An 18649-nucleotide genomic window follows, 5' to 3' on the forward strand; every position below is an offset into this window, starting at 1 on the left:
TTGGGTTGTTTTTTCGTAGAAGAAAAAGACAGTAAATTGGTTTGTGTCTGAGATAATTTATAGGAAATCGATTCTTTTTATGCACAATAGGTGGAACTAAGATAGTTAAAGAGAATTTGATGTCATTTTGAAAATTGAAATTCAAAAGTTTATTTACAGGGTGTTTATCTTTTGAACACATACCCAGAAAAATTTGCATACCATTGGGTATCATAATCATAGTAAAGTAAAAAAAATAAAAATGCAAATAAAAAAATTCAAGAAAAAAACATCAGAAAATAAGTTTAAAAGCAAAAACAAAATAAATTTAATTTCGTTTAAGATTGCTTTAAGAAATTTTCATTGACCTACTATATGAATCATTTATTTGCAAAACTTGATAAGTCCACTTTTTTTCAAAATTCGTTTTTTTGACTAAATTTGTACTCCAGGGATAACCACGTCTGTCTTTAAAATATCAACTATCTACTCCATCTATATCCGATTTTACAGCTACGCGAAATATTTTTTTAGTATCAAAAACAGAATAAGTCCCGGACTTATCATCTTTTGAAAATAAACAACAGCTTCTTTTTGTGTAAATGGTATATTAGATTAATGGCTGAAAATCTTAAGTTTAAAGCTACTTTAAAGTTAAATTAGCAGTCCGGACATTGTATTTTATTCTCAAATACAATTGTTTGATAGACTGGGGCTAAAAGCAAAGTTGCACATCCATTTAAAAACTAATTTCACATCCGTTTATTTTCAAAGTATGATAAGTCCAAAAGCGTTTTTATTTTTTATCTTTTGAGCTATCGCTCCAAAAATTAAAAACGAAACGGTATTTTGTAGCTAGGCAAGAGTTCTACAGAATATATTTTTTATAAATTTTTCTACGCATATCAAAAGAAAATAGAACGTTTTTTTCTTCTCCTGAAAAATTTAAAATCATGGACTTATCATGTTTTGCAAATAAATGATTCATATATGGACTGCTAGTCGTTTGACTTTTCCATACAAAAATTTAAAAAAAATAATTCCACATCTTTCTAGCTCTACTAGCGGTATAACCTTAGACGGCGAAAAGAGGAAACTTATAGTGAATGACATCTGTCGTTAAAAGGTAGTGCTTTCTCTGTTTTTCTATATTTGTTTCTTTCGCACTTCGTCAAAAATATTGCACTTATTCTCCGCTTTTTTTTAGGGCGCTAGTATCGCGAAGAAACAAGTGGAACCAACCTGAATATGCTTCTAGCAGTCCATATATATTAAGTCAATGGAAATTTTGTATGGAAAATTTCGTTTCGCTTCAGCAGCGTACTAGGCTTTAGGGTGGAAATTTCATGTGGGAAGAGAAGTATGAAATACATAAATTAGCTTTCATTATCTTCGAGATATGATTTTTCAAAGTTTTTTTGTCGTTGTTTCTCCTACCATACCCATACATAATCGGCCTTATTATGAACTCTATTCGTATCGGAAATTTGCTGCAATTTCCGAAAAAATAACACTGGTCAGCAAAATTTGACTTTTTTTTGCCACAAGAACCAAAATATACTTTTTTAGTAGTTTTGGGGGTACTGAATTTTTTTAGCCTCCGTTTTTGAAATATTACCGTTATAAAATGCTAAAAAACGTGATTTTGGCTGTTTTCGAGGTTCTGTTTTTATGTGGAGTAATAATTCATTATAAACAAATTTGTAACGGTAGTTATAAGAACAGATATTCTTCTTTTAAAAACTTTTTAAATTTTCCCGATATCTCTTTTATTGCTCGAGATATCTTAAGTTTCAGTTAATAAGCCAAAGAGAAACTAAACTTTATCTAAAGATTAAGTCACTGGTCACAGAATTTTTGCCACAAGAACCAAAATATACTTTTCTGAAGGTCTCTGGGTAGCTGAACTCGAATCCGCAATCAGAAAAGTTCTATTAGCCTCCGTTCTTGAAATATAACGGTTTTTTTTTTCATTTTATAACGGTAATATTTCAAGAACTAAGGCTAATGAAATTTTTCTGATTGCGGATTCAAGCTCAGCAAACCAAAAACCTTCAGAAAAGTATATTTTGGTTCTTGTGGCAAAAAAAGTTTAAAGTTTAATAAGTTGTTGTTTCTGATTCAAAGACCGCTGCTTAGATTTTAAATATCTCGGGCAGTAAAAGAGATATCGGAAAGATTTAAACATTTTTTAAAAGAATAAAACCAGTTCTTATAGCCACCGTTACAAATTTATTCATAATGAATTACCCCACATAAAAACCTCGAAAGCAGCAAAAATGACGTTTTTTGACATTTCTAACGGTAATATTTAAAACACGGAGGCCAATAACAATTTTTTGACTTCAGATTCGAGTTCAGCACATCAAAAACTACTAGAAAAGTATATTTTGGTTGTTGTGGCAAAAACCTTGTTGACCAGTGTAATCACAAATCGTCACCACATTCGGATTTTGTGATTGTTTTAAGTAGTGATGGGAGCTGTCGAATAAAAACTATCAAAATATCGATTGTAAAATATTCATTCATTCGATAGTTTAAATCATTCATTCATTCATTTAGTTACTATTTCCATTCGAATAGTTTTTTATTCGATAGTTTTTTCATTCAAATGATTTTTTTTAAGCCTGGTACGCTGCTCGCGCTAAATTTTAGGCGAGATAAATTTCCCATACAAGTTATCGATAATTTGTATGGGATCCATTTTAGCTCGGATAAAATTTTTCGATAATTTGTATGGGAGCTAAAATTTAGCGCGAGCAGCGTACCAGGCTTTAACTACAATGACCTAAAAAATGAAAAAGTGGGAATTTTACAAAAGTAAAATTTTTTATTTCTTTCTAGCGATATTTGTTTTTGGAAAAAAAAACTACAAAAATTGTTTTTTAAACAAAAAAATAAGCTTTCTGCGTCATTATTTTAAATTTTATGGTCGGAAAAACTGTCACAAAATGAGTTTGAAAATGTTCACTTTCTGACTTTTTGCTAAAAGTGGCCGTTGTAGTTATACCTTTATTCGGAAATCGTAGAAAATTTCCGATACGATGAAATACGTGGTAAGGCCGAGTATTCAAGCTTTATCTTAAATAATAAACGATCAATCTGAACAAAAAAAACCGGCACCTGAAAGCTGAATAAATAAACAAGAAACACTTTAGAAAAATTATTCTGCTTCACTGCATATGTTTAAGTGCAATGTATCAAAACATTTTTTAAAAAAATCGATTTTTTAAACGGAAATCAAAATCTTTCAATTCCTCATAGTTTTAAATTTTGCATGTGTGTGTAGTACACTTTCTGGATAAGATAACATAATAAATGTCTTCAAAATCTATGGATAAGTTACAAAGTATTGACCATTTTTGTAACGATCATTATTTTCAACTCTTTTTGTTAGTTTTTGAGTTTTTGTCTTGAAAGCTTGAAAGCTGCCCTGCAAGTATGAAAAAGCCATACACAAACCTCTTCTATAACTTGAAAAACAAGCCAAATTTGCAAATTTGTATGAGTAATTTTTTGTAGATAATTAAATTTCCTATCAAAATGTATCCTTTTAAAAACTTTTTAATTAAAAAATTGTAAAAAAAACAAGAAAAACTATTCAAAAATGAGAAAAAATGAGAAAAAACGACATTTTTGATGTTTTTATTAAATAGTCTATTTTTATCCTTTGACCATTTTAAGATATTGAACACGTAACGCAGAAAAGTAGATAGGTACTTTATTTTCAACATAATAGTCACAAAATTTTAATTTAAAATGGACTTTCAAAATCTACTGTTTATGATCTTTTTAAGCTATTTTGCTTTAATACAATCCAATTTTAGCTGTATTCAATTTTTGTGACCTAATCTGAGAGTAAAAGTTTTGAAAATTTGATTTTGTATTCAAATGGAAACAAAAAACCTTCTCCTGAAAAATTTGAAAAAAAAACATTTGTTGAGTTTTAGTCCAGTAATTTTAGGTTTTATCTGCGGAAAAATTCCTACTGGGCTGAATTTTGGTATACAGCTTAATGACGGCTTTGTTATGAAGATGTGAAAAATCGACATTGATATCGTGTCCGCGTTAAGAGTTATAGGGGTCAAAAGGTCACAAAAACTGGTTTTTCACGTGTCATGACACTTTTTATATATAATAATCTGGTCTACAATTCTTGCTTTGAAAATTTTTTGATAAGACTTACCGTTTTGCTGAAAATCGTGAAAAACCAGTTTTTGTGACCTTTTGACCCCTATAACTCTTAACGGGGACACGATATCAATGTCGATTTTTCACGTCTTCATAACAAAGCCGTCATTAAGCTGTATACCAAAATTCAGCCCAGTAGGAATTTTTCAGCAGATTGGGCTTAAAAATGACTAAAATGACTGGGCTATTTTGAAAAAAAACGCTTTTCAATTTACGATCGAAATATTTATTTTCTATTTTGGAAGCAGATATCTTTGGACCCATGTCTCCAAACAAGTTTTAATTAAGGGATATGAGTTCATAATGCACAGACCTATCCATTTAGGTACAAAAATTACAAATCGGTATTTTTTAAATTTTCGAAAAAAATCGACTGGTATCCCTTGCCAAAAAAAAATTGGATTTTTAAAAATTTCATTCGATTGAGAAAGGTATTTTTAAGCTCTAAAAATGAAAACCAAATCCTCCTTTGAGGTATTGGCAATCGAAAATTATGTTTTTTCTATTTTTGGCAGCAGATATCTTCGGACCCAAGTCTCGAAAAAAATTTTGGTTAAGAGATATGATTTCCTATTGAATAGACCTATCCATTTAGGTACAAAAATCACAAATCGATTTTTTTAAGATTTTCGAAAATTATTGTCTAAAAATTCAGAATTTTCAGAAAATTTCTCCAAATCCATCGAATGAGACATCAAAAGAAAAGACTCTTTAGACTCTATGCATTTAGCTAAAAAAATTATAAATTTATTTTTTTAAGATTTTCGAAAATTATCCTTGTCTAAAAATTCAGAATTTTCAAAAATTTTCTCCAACTCTATCGAATGAGACATCAAAAGAAAGGACTCTTTAGACTCTATTCGTAAATGAAAACAAAAAGTTTGTAGGAGTTCGGGTTGCTCAGTTATTTGCAATCGAACGTTTTTGTTTCCAATTTTTTGAAGTAGATATCTTTAGACACAAGTCTCGAAAAAAATTTTACTTTAAGGATATGAGGTCATATATGGAATAGATGAATATGCAACTCGTCTTATTAATAAATTACTCAAAGTAGAATAGTTTGCATTAGGTTAAGATTAATAAAAAAAAGGTTACTCATACACCACAGTGACCTTAAAAAAAATATCAGTATCAGAACTAAATTTGCACTAAAATTAAGACCTTATATTCATTTGTCGAGAGTGCTTACTCTTGTTGATAACTACCAATCTGTCTATCTACAGATTCCAAACCATGTATGTGTTTTCAAATAAAAAATAAAACGATATTTTTTTTTTGGCTCACAAACGATGTGTATATTGTATCATTTTATTTCTCATTTATATTTTTTTATAATTCAATTTTCTTGTTGTTGCTTTTTTTAAATAGTTAGTTATGATTTATAATAAAATGACTGACTTAAATAACATTTTTTGTGTCTCTTCATTAATCTTTTTATTTTTTTATATTTACACATATATAAAATAACACTCAATCGGGTAAACTTAAATTTAACAACAAACTGAGACAAAATGCATACGTTATCACTCATTCTTGTTTTATTTTTATTATAATTATTTTGCAATTAAATGTATTTTATAATTCTAGAATATTTTTTTTTGTTTATTTTATTTATCATGAAACTTTAATGCGAACAGCGAAAAAACACAAAAAACTTACTTATTTTCTTTTTTTTTTTTTGCTTACTTAATAGTCGATATAAGTTTATGGTTTATTGTTTTTTTTTTTTTGTTTAAATATCTATCGAAGAAATTTATTTAAAATTGAAATTTTTTGAAACACATCGAGATGTTTATATTGAAGAACTTGTTTTTTTTTTTTTTTATTTTTGTTTAAATATTTTTTTTTGCTGCTGATAAATTTAAATTTTTTATAATTTTTTAATTCTTAAATAATATAACAAATATATGTGCGTTCATATTTACAGTGAAATGTGAGTTTTAATTTTATTTGTTAAATTATTATTATTTTTTTTTTAATAAATAGTGTTGAAGCAATAAAAAAATAAATTTTGTATTTTTTTCTCATTCATCTATGTTTCTCTATATTTTTTGTTGTTATTACTTAGAATAATTTTTTATTATTAAAGTCTTATTTATTGGTTTTGTGTTAGTTTTGTTGTGTACAAATTTAAAGTTAAAACCCAAAAAGTAATAAATTTAATATGGTTCAATGAAAGTAAATACATACTTAGCTTTAACAGATAACCGGAGAACAAGGCAGTTGTGTAGTTTTGAATCTATCGTTCTATTATTCATTGAATGTTATGGACTTATTTTTATAGTCATAGTCATCTTATAAATCCGAGTTTATAAACTGGGGTCTTAGATAAATGAGGGAAATTCATAATCATAGTTAAGGATGTTGCCAAGACCTTATATGCCTAATCGAAATTAAACAATTTAAATTTTTTTTCAACTTTTAAATATGTTCCCGGGAGGAATAATCTTCCTAACTATTATTGGTTATTTATTAGTTTTTTAGGGTCGTCGATATATAGTAAATGTAGCTTGACGAGAAATAGGCCCCAGGATTATTATGAGTGCAGCGTAAAGGATTCTTTCCGAAAAAATGACATTTCACTCTTTTTCAAGTTAAAATTCTCTGTGAAAAAAAATATTTCGAGGAAAGTATTGTTCTTAAATTTGTAAAAAAATTCGAAATCGAAGTTAATTATCAAACATGACATTATGAAAATACATAATGTGTATGTACCCAGTCTTAATAGATGGGTTGATTCCCTTCAAACGTGGATTTTTGGATAATCCAGTAAATTATTTTTTAAGGACCAAAACTAACGTTAGGTACCTGTTATATACCAATTCGGAAGTTTAATTATCTCAAAAACCACTTTAACGAGAAATCTTTTTTTTTTTTTGAAAATTGCTTAAAAGAAACACACTATAGGCCACTGATTTTCATAGAAGACAAAGAAAGATCAGTTTTAAAGGTGTGTTTTTTTAAGTTTTCTTCGTATAAGATTCAAGTTCAATTGCAGAGGTATCAAAAATGATGTTAGATTTAAAAAAATACATAAAATACACAAGAAGATAAAATAAATCAGGTGATTGTAGTAGTAGAGAGGATAAACAAGTTTTGCAATTCATAACAAGGGCTTGTTATGACTCGCGAAGCCAGCTCATGTCGTGTTGTTAGTACCTATTAGGTAAATAAGAAATTCGCCTTGAAGTTCAGTTAAATCAAAAAAAAAAAAAAATAAATAAAATGTGTATCACATTTCTAAGACACCGAATAATAATAAGATATTATAGAGGCCTACGTGAATATGTTGAACTTGGCCTTTATTATCTATTTAAGTTCGAAATTTTAATTCGATGAGCACTTCTAGGAACAGACAGACTAAAGTTTTGTTTCCTCACATAAAATATTTTCTTTTAAATCATTAAATAATAATTCAAAAATTACAGCATTGCACTGTTCCTGTTTTGTTTTTATTGGTCTTTTAATAAATCGAAAAAAAGTGTTTATCCTATCAAATCCTCTACTATTTCAAACCCTCTTCATAGTTTTCATAAGTTGTCTCACAAATAAACTATTCTAGTAAAACATGGTCAGCAAACAACTGATTAGTCATTAAACTAATTTGTCTACATTAAACGAGAGAATATGGCCATATAATAAGTGTTTTGTTTAAACAAAAAAAAGTAGGACACTCCATTTAAAACGCAATGCCATTCAACAAAACCCATTATGCTGTTCTGTCTCTGTCTCTGAATTAATCGGATGTTTCGATACATTTGAACTACAACTACCTCTCGAGCGCAATGCGTTGCTAGTTCTTTTTTTTCAAATTCTTATTAATAGCTATTTCTTACTTTTTACCTCGTTTTTAAAGAATTTAATTTGAAGCTTACAAATGCAGTACCAGGCTTCTATTAAAAACTTCGAAAAGTCATAGATAGCTAATAGGAAAAAAATATCGAATATAATTTCGACATCCTCTTTCTTGTTTGTGTTTCTGTAAAATAATAAATAAAGAATAAAATAAATTTAAATAAAATATGTATATAAGAAAATAAAAAAACCATGTGTTCACTGTTACAGGAAATTTATTTTTTATATATTTTTTTGATTTTATTACTTTTTGAATTTTTTGTTTTTTATAATAATTATACATTTATATATATAATAATCGCAATCAATGACTTAAATTATCTCCTCCACAATATATTATAATAATTATTGTGTATTTATTATTATTATAATTATTAGTGTATTTATTTTTTTCTTTTCTTTTTTATATATAATTATATTTGTTATTTTTATTTTACTTAGCGGATAAGTCCGAATGGCTCAAGTCAAATACATATTTATAAGTATGTTTATTATATATATATATATCGAAATTTGTATTTAAATTTTTTATATAATATATTTATATTTATATATATATATATATATTCATCAATGTATACAAGGTTAACAAAACAAAGAAAAAAATAAAATTAAAAAATTGTTAAATAATAATAATATTTAAAATTGAAGAAATATTTTTAAAAATAAAAGAAGCAACAAAAAAATTTACAAAAATAAAATCAACTTAAAATTGTGTTTTACAAAATTCTTCCTTCTTCTTCTTCCTTTTTAGATTTACACACAAATAAACAAAAAAAAGGACACACACAAAAGATAAATTGTGTGCTCCTTTTTATCTCATAACCTAGAAACTTTTCGGTTTTATGCTCTCTGTATGATTTGTTTTTATTTTTTTTTTTCGATTTCTTAAAAATTAAATTATCAATAAAAAAATACTCAACAAAAAAATTATAAACAAAGAAATAAATGTACAATATATACGACCATTAAAAAAAAATGTCCTCATAATATAATTAATTAATTAATTATAATTTAAACCTCTGTTGAGCGGCCACTCTCTTCAGACCGAGACATCTTTCTCTCCCTACCCGGAATACGACCGGTTAGTGGCATCTGTTGTTGTTGTTGTTGTTGCTGCGGATGGGGTTGGGGCTGCAATTGATGTGGATGAATCATGCCTGGATGGGGTATCATCATAGTCGGGTGATGATGGTATGCCTGCATCATATGATGACCGGGATATTGTTGACCATGTTGCACCATAACTGGTCCACCAACAACACCACCACCGCCACCTTGTTGTGGAAAACGCATTTTAGCTGCAGCGGCATTAGCAGCAGCAGCCACAACAGCCGCATTCTCACGCGAGGCACTGCTCGCTGTGGTCGATTGGAAGGATATGGACATGCCGCTATCTAAAGATCCTACACTGCCACGTCTTTGGGGCTTTTCGTTACCAACTAAAGGAGGAAGCAAATTTTCATCATCAATAAGCCATAAATGACATGTGCATCTCGCTTAACTTACATTGCTCGTGCATATCCAGCAGACTGTTGCTGAGGGCGCTGCGTTTTAGCTGTGCCGCTGTGTCGTGATTGCCATTTGTCGAATCACTGCCCTGCGGTGATTGGAATGGACACGGACACACCTCAACATCGGCCACTCCGCTATCACGATTCTCCGAGTTGCCGTTTGGGCGAGTTCTCGATGACTTTTGTCGCTCTAGCTCGGCTTCAATACGCAATGACTCCATTTCGTCCATTTCACTAATAGACTCTTTAAGGTCTTCAGCAAATTTACAACGATCATGCTCGTTGCGAGCATTAAAAGTGACCAGAATTTTAGCATCGACTTTTTGCGACAATTGAATGCAATATGGATAATTTGGTACATCCAATAATGTTACAATCATTCCGCATAATGGAAAACTATTTCGGAATGTATATGTGACCGAAGATTTCTTTTTGCTAAAGATTTTGGTTATAACTAGCAGGTCATTAAATAGGAACACCTCACGCTGATGCACACCGGGTCGTTCCTTTTTATTAACATCGGGAATTTCATATAGCCGACAATAGCAGACCAAACGACGATGGGGCAGAGCTAAATTTGGTTTTTTGCCAACTATAGTGGCTTGGACTTTCATTACTTGGGTGACATGATCACTGCCAGGTTTGAATTCATTGGCTTTGACACGTTCATAGACGCCAGCCAACATATCACGATCAATATCGTGGCAGTCATCGATGCCGCGAAGGTTCTTAATGAAATCTTCGACACGCATTCGCCGTTCGGGCTTGAGGTTTGGTGTGTGCAGGTCTGTATTGAGCATGATGATGGCGAATGCTAGAACGAAGATCTGAAAAAAGAAAAGAATTTGGTCATGAAATGAGTTGGTTTCAATTTTAAAGAAAGACTTACCGTATCGGATGACCTTAAACGTCCAACAATATCCTGATTACACTGACAATAGCGCTGTGAGAAGATCTCCATGAGTCGTTCGATTTTCTGCGCCTCACCCGGCATACGGAAGTATGCCTGGAATTTCCTCAACGCTACATCAACCTGCATTCCCGAGAGGTCTAATTCTCCAGCGAAGCACTCCAAAACAGCCATATTAAATGGATTCTGTAGATTACCCAGATATTCACCAATCATTTGTCTGGACAAACCCTTTCTTGAGATCAAGAATCTCGCCACTCCCTGTGGAGTGTTCTCCAAGAATCCCCTCCGAATCAAATAGGTGATACCTTTCTCTGGTTTCTTATTGAATAGATTCAATCCAACACGATATTGTCTCTTCCGAATAGTTTCGGACACTTTGTAGTTCTGTGTTGTTGTGGCAGCTACATTCAATTGATCGGCTTCATTGTGCTGCTCATATTGTGCAGCACTCGTATGTGAGCTCATGTGATCATCCGAAACGAGTACCATACCAGCAGCAGCTGCTGGTGGATGGGAAGCCATCATCAAGATATGATCGGGTGAATGGGTACTAAACTGATTGGAGCTATTGAGAGTTGTGCCACGTTTCCATGTTTGTGGTGAATTTGAACGATCTGATCCCAAATCACAATTGGCCATTCGATCAACTGATGTTGCACTCGAATCACTTCCCGAACTCTGTACCGACGTGAGACTTCCATTTTCTGCCGTCTTACACAGTCCATTGGTGCGGATCATCGAAGGTGGAGGAGGAGTTTGTCGCATTTGTGCCATCATCTGTTGTTGGGCAGCAGCTTGCTGAGCTGTTATCGATGATGTACGCTTTGGCACCTCTGGAGGTACTTTTTTACGTTCGGATGTCGTGACCAATGCTTTGGGTCGCATATAAATCTGAGCTGCAGAATAGTATGGCGTGTGTGGGGATGTTCCGGGCACTAAAGTGCCTCCAGTACTGACCCATGATGCATTTAGTGAGGAATCCAAATGACTCGAATTCGAACTATAGCTGACATCGTGTGGAACAGCATGATAGGTCGACTGAGAGGACACATAATGTGGTCCACTGATCTGGGCTTGTATCTGGGCGGCGGAACTGTAGTAATGCTGTTCGGTTGCATGAAGCAAATTCACATGTGGATGGGACGAATTGGAAGAAGCAGTCGACGCTGATGAAGCTGTTGATGCTGCACCTGAAATTACCGGAGACTGTGACCAACACGTACTATGAGCTGCTGGCATTGGTGATGTATTACCCGATTGACTTCTGGGAATTGGACTTGAGTCGAGATGACGTCGTTCTCTCAATGACATCGATCGGGATGGTGGTGTCCGAGCTGTACCAGGTGGACCAGCCATAATTGTAACACGTGCTTGGTGTGAATGCTGTTGTTGTTGTTGCTGGGATGGATGTTCCAGCTGAGATTCGGTGGCACTGCCATAAGCCGATGATGAAGATGTATTAGATGGTGGTCCATCTTCTGTGGTACCACCGCCAGCTGCTGCAGCTGCCATCATCATACGTCGGCTAAGACGTTTCTCTGCTTTGGCCATAGCTGTGATGGAGGCGAACTTCTTAACCATCATATAATGTCGGAAGGCACGCTGTATTGTGATTGCCGCGTTGCGGGCACACACTCCTCCGTATTTACGTTCAAGTAATTCAATTTGTTTCTCCAGCAGATCCTGGGAGAGTTCGTACCTGAAATTGAATTAAACAAAAAAAAAAAAGATAAATAAGTTGTTCTTTTGTATAAAAAATGAGAAAAAAAATAGATCAAAAGATGAAGAAGAAATGGAAATGTTGTTTATTTACGTTCGATGAAGCATTGGTGAGAAGTTAATTACTCCCAAGTGTTTCTTCAAAGGTACTTTCTTTGGATTAGCTCTTTTTTTTTTGTTTATTTCTTTGATATGAAATAGATCAAAGATGATAATTTAGATGGTTCTTAGGGAAGTTAAGAAATAAGTTTTTGGGAAAAATCGAATCCATTTGAATTGAGAAATAAGTTATTTAAGGAACTGCATTTGAAAGTACATCTGCACCCAAAAAATGCATCTCAAACGAATATAGGTTTTATGGAACTGATGAGTAAATGCAGTCGAATGAATCCAACAACCCTCAGTTCCCTGCCTGCTGCCGGCTGTTTCACAAAATATTAAATGCTCAGCTGTGAGTATTTTTTTGTTGGTTCTTTGGATTCTCGACTGGAATGAGTGAGGGGAATTGAATTCAGGATGCACCCCTGGTTTTTTCAATGAAATTGAATTGTTGTTGTTGGTTTTTGTATTTTTTTTTTTTTTTTTGAAAATTGCGTGCACAAGGGTCTAATTTTAATCGGAAATTCACAAGCCAAATGGGATCTTCATCATTCGTGTTATTATTATCTACTACCACTACAAAAGGGAAGTGGAGGAGGATTCTTTTGTGATGGTTACAAGGGATGAGTATAATACAATGTAGTTGCTACACTAATAATAATTTTGTGCGTCCTTTTTGGGTTTTGCTCTTTGAGTTGAGAGTAAAATTCAAAGAAGGAAATGCAATGCATACACAGGATTGGGAATGGGATATGGATTCGTGTTCAATCGACAATATTTTTATATTCATCATACGAAGGGTGATTTATATATATAAAAAATATATTGTTGTTCCAATGAGGAATATGAGAGAAGTATGTGATGTAGAAGTTAATATAAAATTTGTTAAGGGGAATTAAAATTTCTGGAAATAGGTACAATTTTTCACTCAATTGTACCTTTTGAGATGATTTTTGAAGATTTCAAGAAATTTTTGAGTGAAATTTTTTGGGTTCAAGGGAGGATGATGCGGGCATAAAGTTTGATATAAATAAACATGATTGTCGAATGTGTAAAATATACAGAAAAAAAATTATATCAATCGCCTAAACGATACCTAAATTTTTTTTTTTTTACATTCGAACTGCAATTAAAGGATAATCTTAAGAAATTTTTGGGTTTCAACTTATTGAAGACACACAGCCCTATTAGAATATTCGATTGACGTGAAAATCTAAAATTAGAAGCGTTTAAAAGGTGTTAAAAATTTAATTTGGACAATTTGTTTTTCTTTTGAATTTCTAGAACAGACTGGAACAACACTTTGCTATCGAAAGTTAGAAGTTTTTCAAAGCCATTTTGACATGATTAAGAAAAGGGAATCCTTCGATTCACGTGAATCGAATAGAAGAATAGGGCTGATAATATCCTAATAAAAAATAAAATCCTTCAGCACATTGAACTTGAGAAACTCCCCGAAAACCTGGAATGTTTGTTCTTAAAATTTTATATTTATTTTACAGGAATAGCTAACAAAGAATTTAAATATACATAAATGTAACCAATCTTGCTTTAACGCCTTACAAAAACGACTAAATAAACGCTACGTAAAGCTATTAAGACAAATTAAATTGTCACTTTTCCAATACCTTATCTTAAAATACCTACTACATCCGTTTATTAAATAGACAGCTGCAATTGAAATTCAAAGCACGCAAAATATCAAGCACCATGTAAACATCTTCAACCATGTTTTCAAATCAATTTGCATGCAAGCTCAAAATTCAGCTGTTTTTGACTATTGTGTGCGAAATAACAGGGTGGGCAAAAAAAATCGTATAATTTTACATGTAACGGGAAATAAAAGTTTAACGTTAAAGTTCCTGAAAGAAGGGACCAAAAATACACGTCATAAAGATATGAATCGTATACAAATACTATTACAGAAAAAGTCGATTCGCTCGCACTGGCGAAAAAGATCGTCCGAAACTTCTTTTTGGTAGTTTTTTTTTTTAGGTTTCGAGTCCATGTGTATATCCCGCGACTCTTTAAGACGTTAACAAAATATATTTAAAAACACGCAAAAACGAAAAAACGTGGCTGAATAGAATAAATTCATCCATTATAGGTAATACAAAGTACCTAAAGTGAAAGTTTCTAAATTATACAAAAAATAAAACAAAAAAATCATGTAACAACTTTTGGGTCACCCTGTTGTAGGAAAAAACAGGGTTTGCTCTTTTATGAAGCTTTCGCATTAGGACTGTTTGGCTACATTTTTCAACATAATGAACCCAGTTCTTGTTGTATAGTTAGAGGTACTTCGAAAATGTGTAATTTTTCATAAAAGTGAGCGCTCGCGGGAGAGCAAATAATTTGACATTTTTGACAATTCAGTTTTTTCTCGCTTTTTAGATTTAAGCTTTTGAAATTTAATAACAAAATTTGTTTTGTTAAGGTACATTAGAAGGTAGCAGTCTTTAAGTGTTTCGATACTTTTGGACAAAAGTACCCAAATAATTTCATCCCCTCATTAAAATTTGACAGATTTCATATTTTTGCCCAAAAAGAGCAAACAAACCTTTTTTTTTTTTGTTTAGATGAAGCTTAAATTCATTTAGGAACAACCAATGTTGAGATTTGCTGATCTGTCAAAAGAGAACAAAAATTAAATCAGATCTTTGACGTGAGATACTAAAGAGTTCAGTCACAAAATTTCATCATCATTTTCATAAGAAGGACAAATCTGCATTATTTTAATTTCTGACTTAACTAGTACCAGGCGTCAGAAAATTTCAATAATGAAATGGTAAAAATTAACTCATTTTGTTCTGAAATATATTCAGCAAATAAAATCATACTTGTATGTATGAAAACTATTATTCATGTCAATTTCGAACTAATGTTGAGTTATTTATTACCTATAGTACCTATACTATTTAAATTGCCTCCTCACTATCACACAAAGTACATGTAAAGAGATATCAATTATCAATACTTCTTGTGAGAAGAATATTATACAATAGCCTGAAGACAACGATTTGCTATGATTTAGTATGTTTTTAAAACAAAGACCCATTTTATCACGTTTTACTGTCTGATTTTAAGTTGTAATTAAACATCATGTTTAAAGCCATCTAAGACAGTGTTTGTCATGTGTTTCTGTTTATAATGTACTTTGTAAAAAAGTGTTGGAACACTGTTGGCTATGATGGAAAACATGACTTTCTTCATTTCTTCTTACTTATGAATAAGTGTTAGATAAAATTTGAATAAATTAATAAATACAGAAACCAAGATTTATAAATGTGTAATTGTATTGTCTTATTTGCAGTAAAATTTATCTGTCTCACCATTAATGCCTACCCTTTTATTCGATTTCTTATAAATTATCGTGATTCCTACAATCACCCCTTAATTTAATGATTTCTTAAAAAAAGTGACCATCTGTCTTTTGTTTTACTAACTTAATTTTTAACTGAATTAAATTAACATAAATTCAAATTCGACGCACGTCTTTTTTTCTCTTTTCTTATATGCATCATTACATCTGTCAAATCAGTGTCACATCTTAATATGAAAAAAAAATCATACCTACAAAAATTTCAAAGAATAAAAAAAAAGCCATTATGGTTGCGCCATTTTTATACTTCTTTGTCAACCCTTTAACCCTTGACAAATATGAAATGAACCATTAAATTCTGTCTGACTGCTGTCAATTTATTCGATTGTCCTTAACAAAAAAAAAAAAAATAAAAGAAACACAAAGATAGAAAAATGAACGTGCAAATTATATCCTATTGTTTGGCATTTTGACACTCTCCAGACATTTACCTTTACATATTTTGTATGTTATCCTGAGTTGGCGATCTATTCTTTATCTAATCATATTTGATTTGATGGATAGAAGAAGAAGAAAAAAAAGTAGTAAATTTAGGGTCAACTTAATATTCCACATTTCCTTTTTTTTTTAGACATGAATTAATAAAAATAGAAAAGAGATGAAAATGTGTAGGTACTTCTCTCTCTGCGGTAGGTAGATATAATGGATGAATAAAATGAACTCTTATTGGAGTTCTTTTATATATTTTTGGATACAATTGTGTGTCTGTCTATATTAAGCCCCCTGATTTGATGCTATTTTAGTATCTTCAATGTTAAGATGAAATAATTTCCTAGATAACATGATTTGATTTCCTATTCAACATCTTCGTTGGTGGTCCTAATGGATCTTTTCTGTTTTTGGGACAAATTATAGACCTAATCAATTGGAATAATCCCATTGCGAAGGTAGTTAAATTAGGCATGGATTTATCTTGTTCAACACACTCTTTGCTACTAAGGATATTGAATATGTAAGCTACCATCAAGGAACAAAGGGTCATTGTTAAGCAAGGAACAGTCGGTTTTTGTTCAAAGTAGTTTATGTACTACGGGAAGTCCCTTCATACTATTCCCCAAAATATATACACAACATGTCAACAAAATAATGGGTTGACATTTCTTCCTACTGTCAAAACTGACATTTAAAATGCATTTCACAATTTTTCCTCTTTTTTTCTGATCTATGGTTAAACCTGTAAAAATGACATATAAATTTTGACAGGTTATCTACACGATAACAAAATGAAAACTCATTAAGATTTGACATTTTGCAAAACTAAAAAAAGATAGCTTCTTTTAAACTCACCCAACAAATCAAAGCTAATGTTTTCAAACAATTCTTATTTGCTGGTGAAAACACGTTCCGTGTCAAAAAAAAGCACAAGCTCAAGTGTTGACTTTGAAACTGGCCCAGCTCCAGCTGTCACACCCTATGTAAAAATATGCACTACCTTATCATCATAATTAAGTCAAACTGGCCCTAAAACTGTTCACTTACTCGATCACGAAATTGTTCGGAACACTTCCTTATCTGCAATGTATTATTTGTTTGCAACAGATTTGTTTGTAATGCAAAGAAATATTGCTCAAGGATGGTAAGGTAGTTTAATATAAACAAATAATTGATTTTTTGGTCACAAAATGCATATTGTGGTAAAAAGTGGCATTTCGGAACTGAAAAAGAATAAACGTCAAATGACTTTTCAAATTTAATGTCAAAGTCCCAAGAGAATAAATCGATTTGAAATTCGATTTTAATTACCTTCGACTCAAGTGACTTCGATAGAAATAAAAATACTAAAAACTTTTCGATAAGATAAAATCACACATTCCATTTCACTTAGTTTGTTATATCAACAAAAATTGAATTTTGAAATTATAATTAAACCAAAAACGGAAATTACTCCTATAGTAATGTCAGTTCAATAGTTATAGAAACACAATTTACCACATAAACTTAATCCGTATGGTGAAGAATCTTCTATAAGAGTTTTTCTTATCATCATTATAATCCTTCTGATGCATATTCGATGACGACAAGCCATCATCATTATTATTCCTCCTATCATCATAGATCGGAACTTCTATAATATTTTTCACTGTAGTAGTAGTTGTTATAGGAGTAGTTGATGGGGGTTTTAAATTCCGCCTACGTTCAACACTCGCCCACCTGCGTATGCAATGTAAACTTTGACGTCTTCTGCTTTGTCTCGACGACGATGACGATGATGACACTGACATTTGTTCATTTCCTTCTGTCAATGGGGTTGTTGTCTCTGTTTGAGATGATGATGCCGTCGACCACAATGTTGATGATGATGATAATGATGATGAAGCTTTTTCTCTTGATGATGATGATGATGAAAATGACGTAACCGCAACATGAGACAAAGTTGTTGCTGACTCCCACTGAATGAATTTACCCTTAACGTTAATGCCTACAGAATTAGTTTTCAAATTCATTTTATGCACACATTAAATTTTGGCACATCACTAGGCAGTAATAATGGCTGTTATATAAATGTACAGCGGTGATTTTTGACACTATACCGAATAACAACAATACAGGGATGGTTGTGAGTTTTGTTTTTTTTTTGTAATTTTTAATGGTTTTTTGGCAAACGTTTCTATTCACACAGGGTTGGTTTAAACGTCACAAGTTATTAGAGACTGAATTGTTATTTTATAAAGTTTGTTTAGTGCCAAAAAATTATATTGTAGGCTGCAATTTTTTGAATGGAAAACCATTCTATCTATCCCCGACTACAATTTCATTTCCAGTTATCAGTGAGTTGCCCGTCGTACCTACTTTATTGGTATAGAGATAGACAACAAGTTTGTATGTTACTTGCAAAAAATACTACACAAAATAGATAAGACAGTAATTATAATTATTCTACCTAAAGCTTTTTTGATAAGAAAAACTCATTTATTTATTTGAGTTGGGTAATTTCTAACTTAGTTTTGCGTTTTATTAAAAAAAAAAAATGACTATAAAATACAAACTATAGACACT

The 18649-nt window shown here is 31.5% G+C and overlaps 1 protein-coding gene across 7 annotated transcripts in view; it reads right to left on the minus strand.

The window, feature by feature from the left end:
* Positions 1-8889: 8889 nt before the first annotated feature.
* Positions 8890-18649, minus strand: part of LOC129917687 (IQ motif and SEC7 domain-containing protein 2) — a 311301-nt gene continuing 301541 nt past the window's right edge. For 4 of the 7 annotated variants that reach the window (XM_055997741.1, XM_055997745.1, XM_055997743.1 and 1 more), the window contains exons 3-5: positions 10429-12151; positions 9535-10366; positions 8890-9467 (exon numbers count right to left, since the gene is read on the minus strand). In XM_055997741.1, the coding sequence (XP_055853716.1) occupies positions 9040-9467; positions 9535-10366; positions 10429-12151 (2983 nt within the window). In that variant the 3' untranslated portion in view covers positions 8890-9039. Of the gene's footprint in view, positions 9468-9534; positions 10367-10428; positions 12152-17581; positions 18494-18649 lie in introns of those variants that run through there. The other 3 variants (XM_055997742.1, XM_055997748.1, XM_055997747.1) reach the window with 2 other exon arrangements.

This window comes from Episyrphus balteatus, chromosome 4, assembly GCF_945859705.1.
Source record: "Episyrphus balteatus chromosome 4, idEpiBalt1.1, whole genome shotgun sequence".
Classification (NCBI taxonomy): Eukaryota; Metazoa; Arthropoda; class Insecta; order Diptera; family Syrphidae; genus Episyrphus; species Episyrphus balteatus.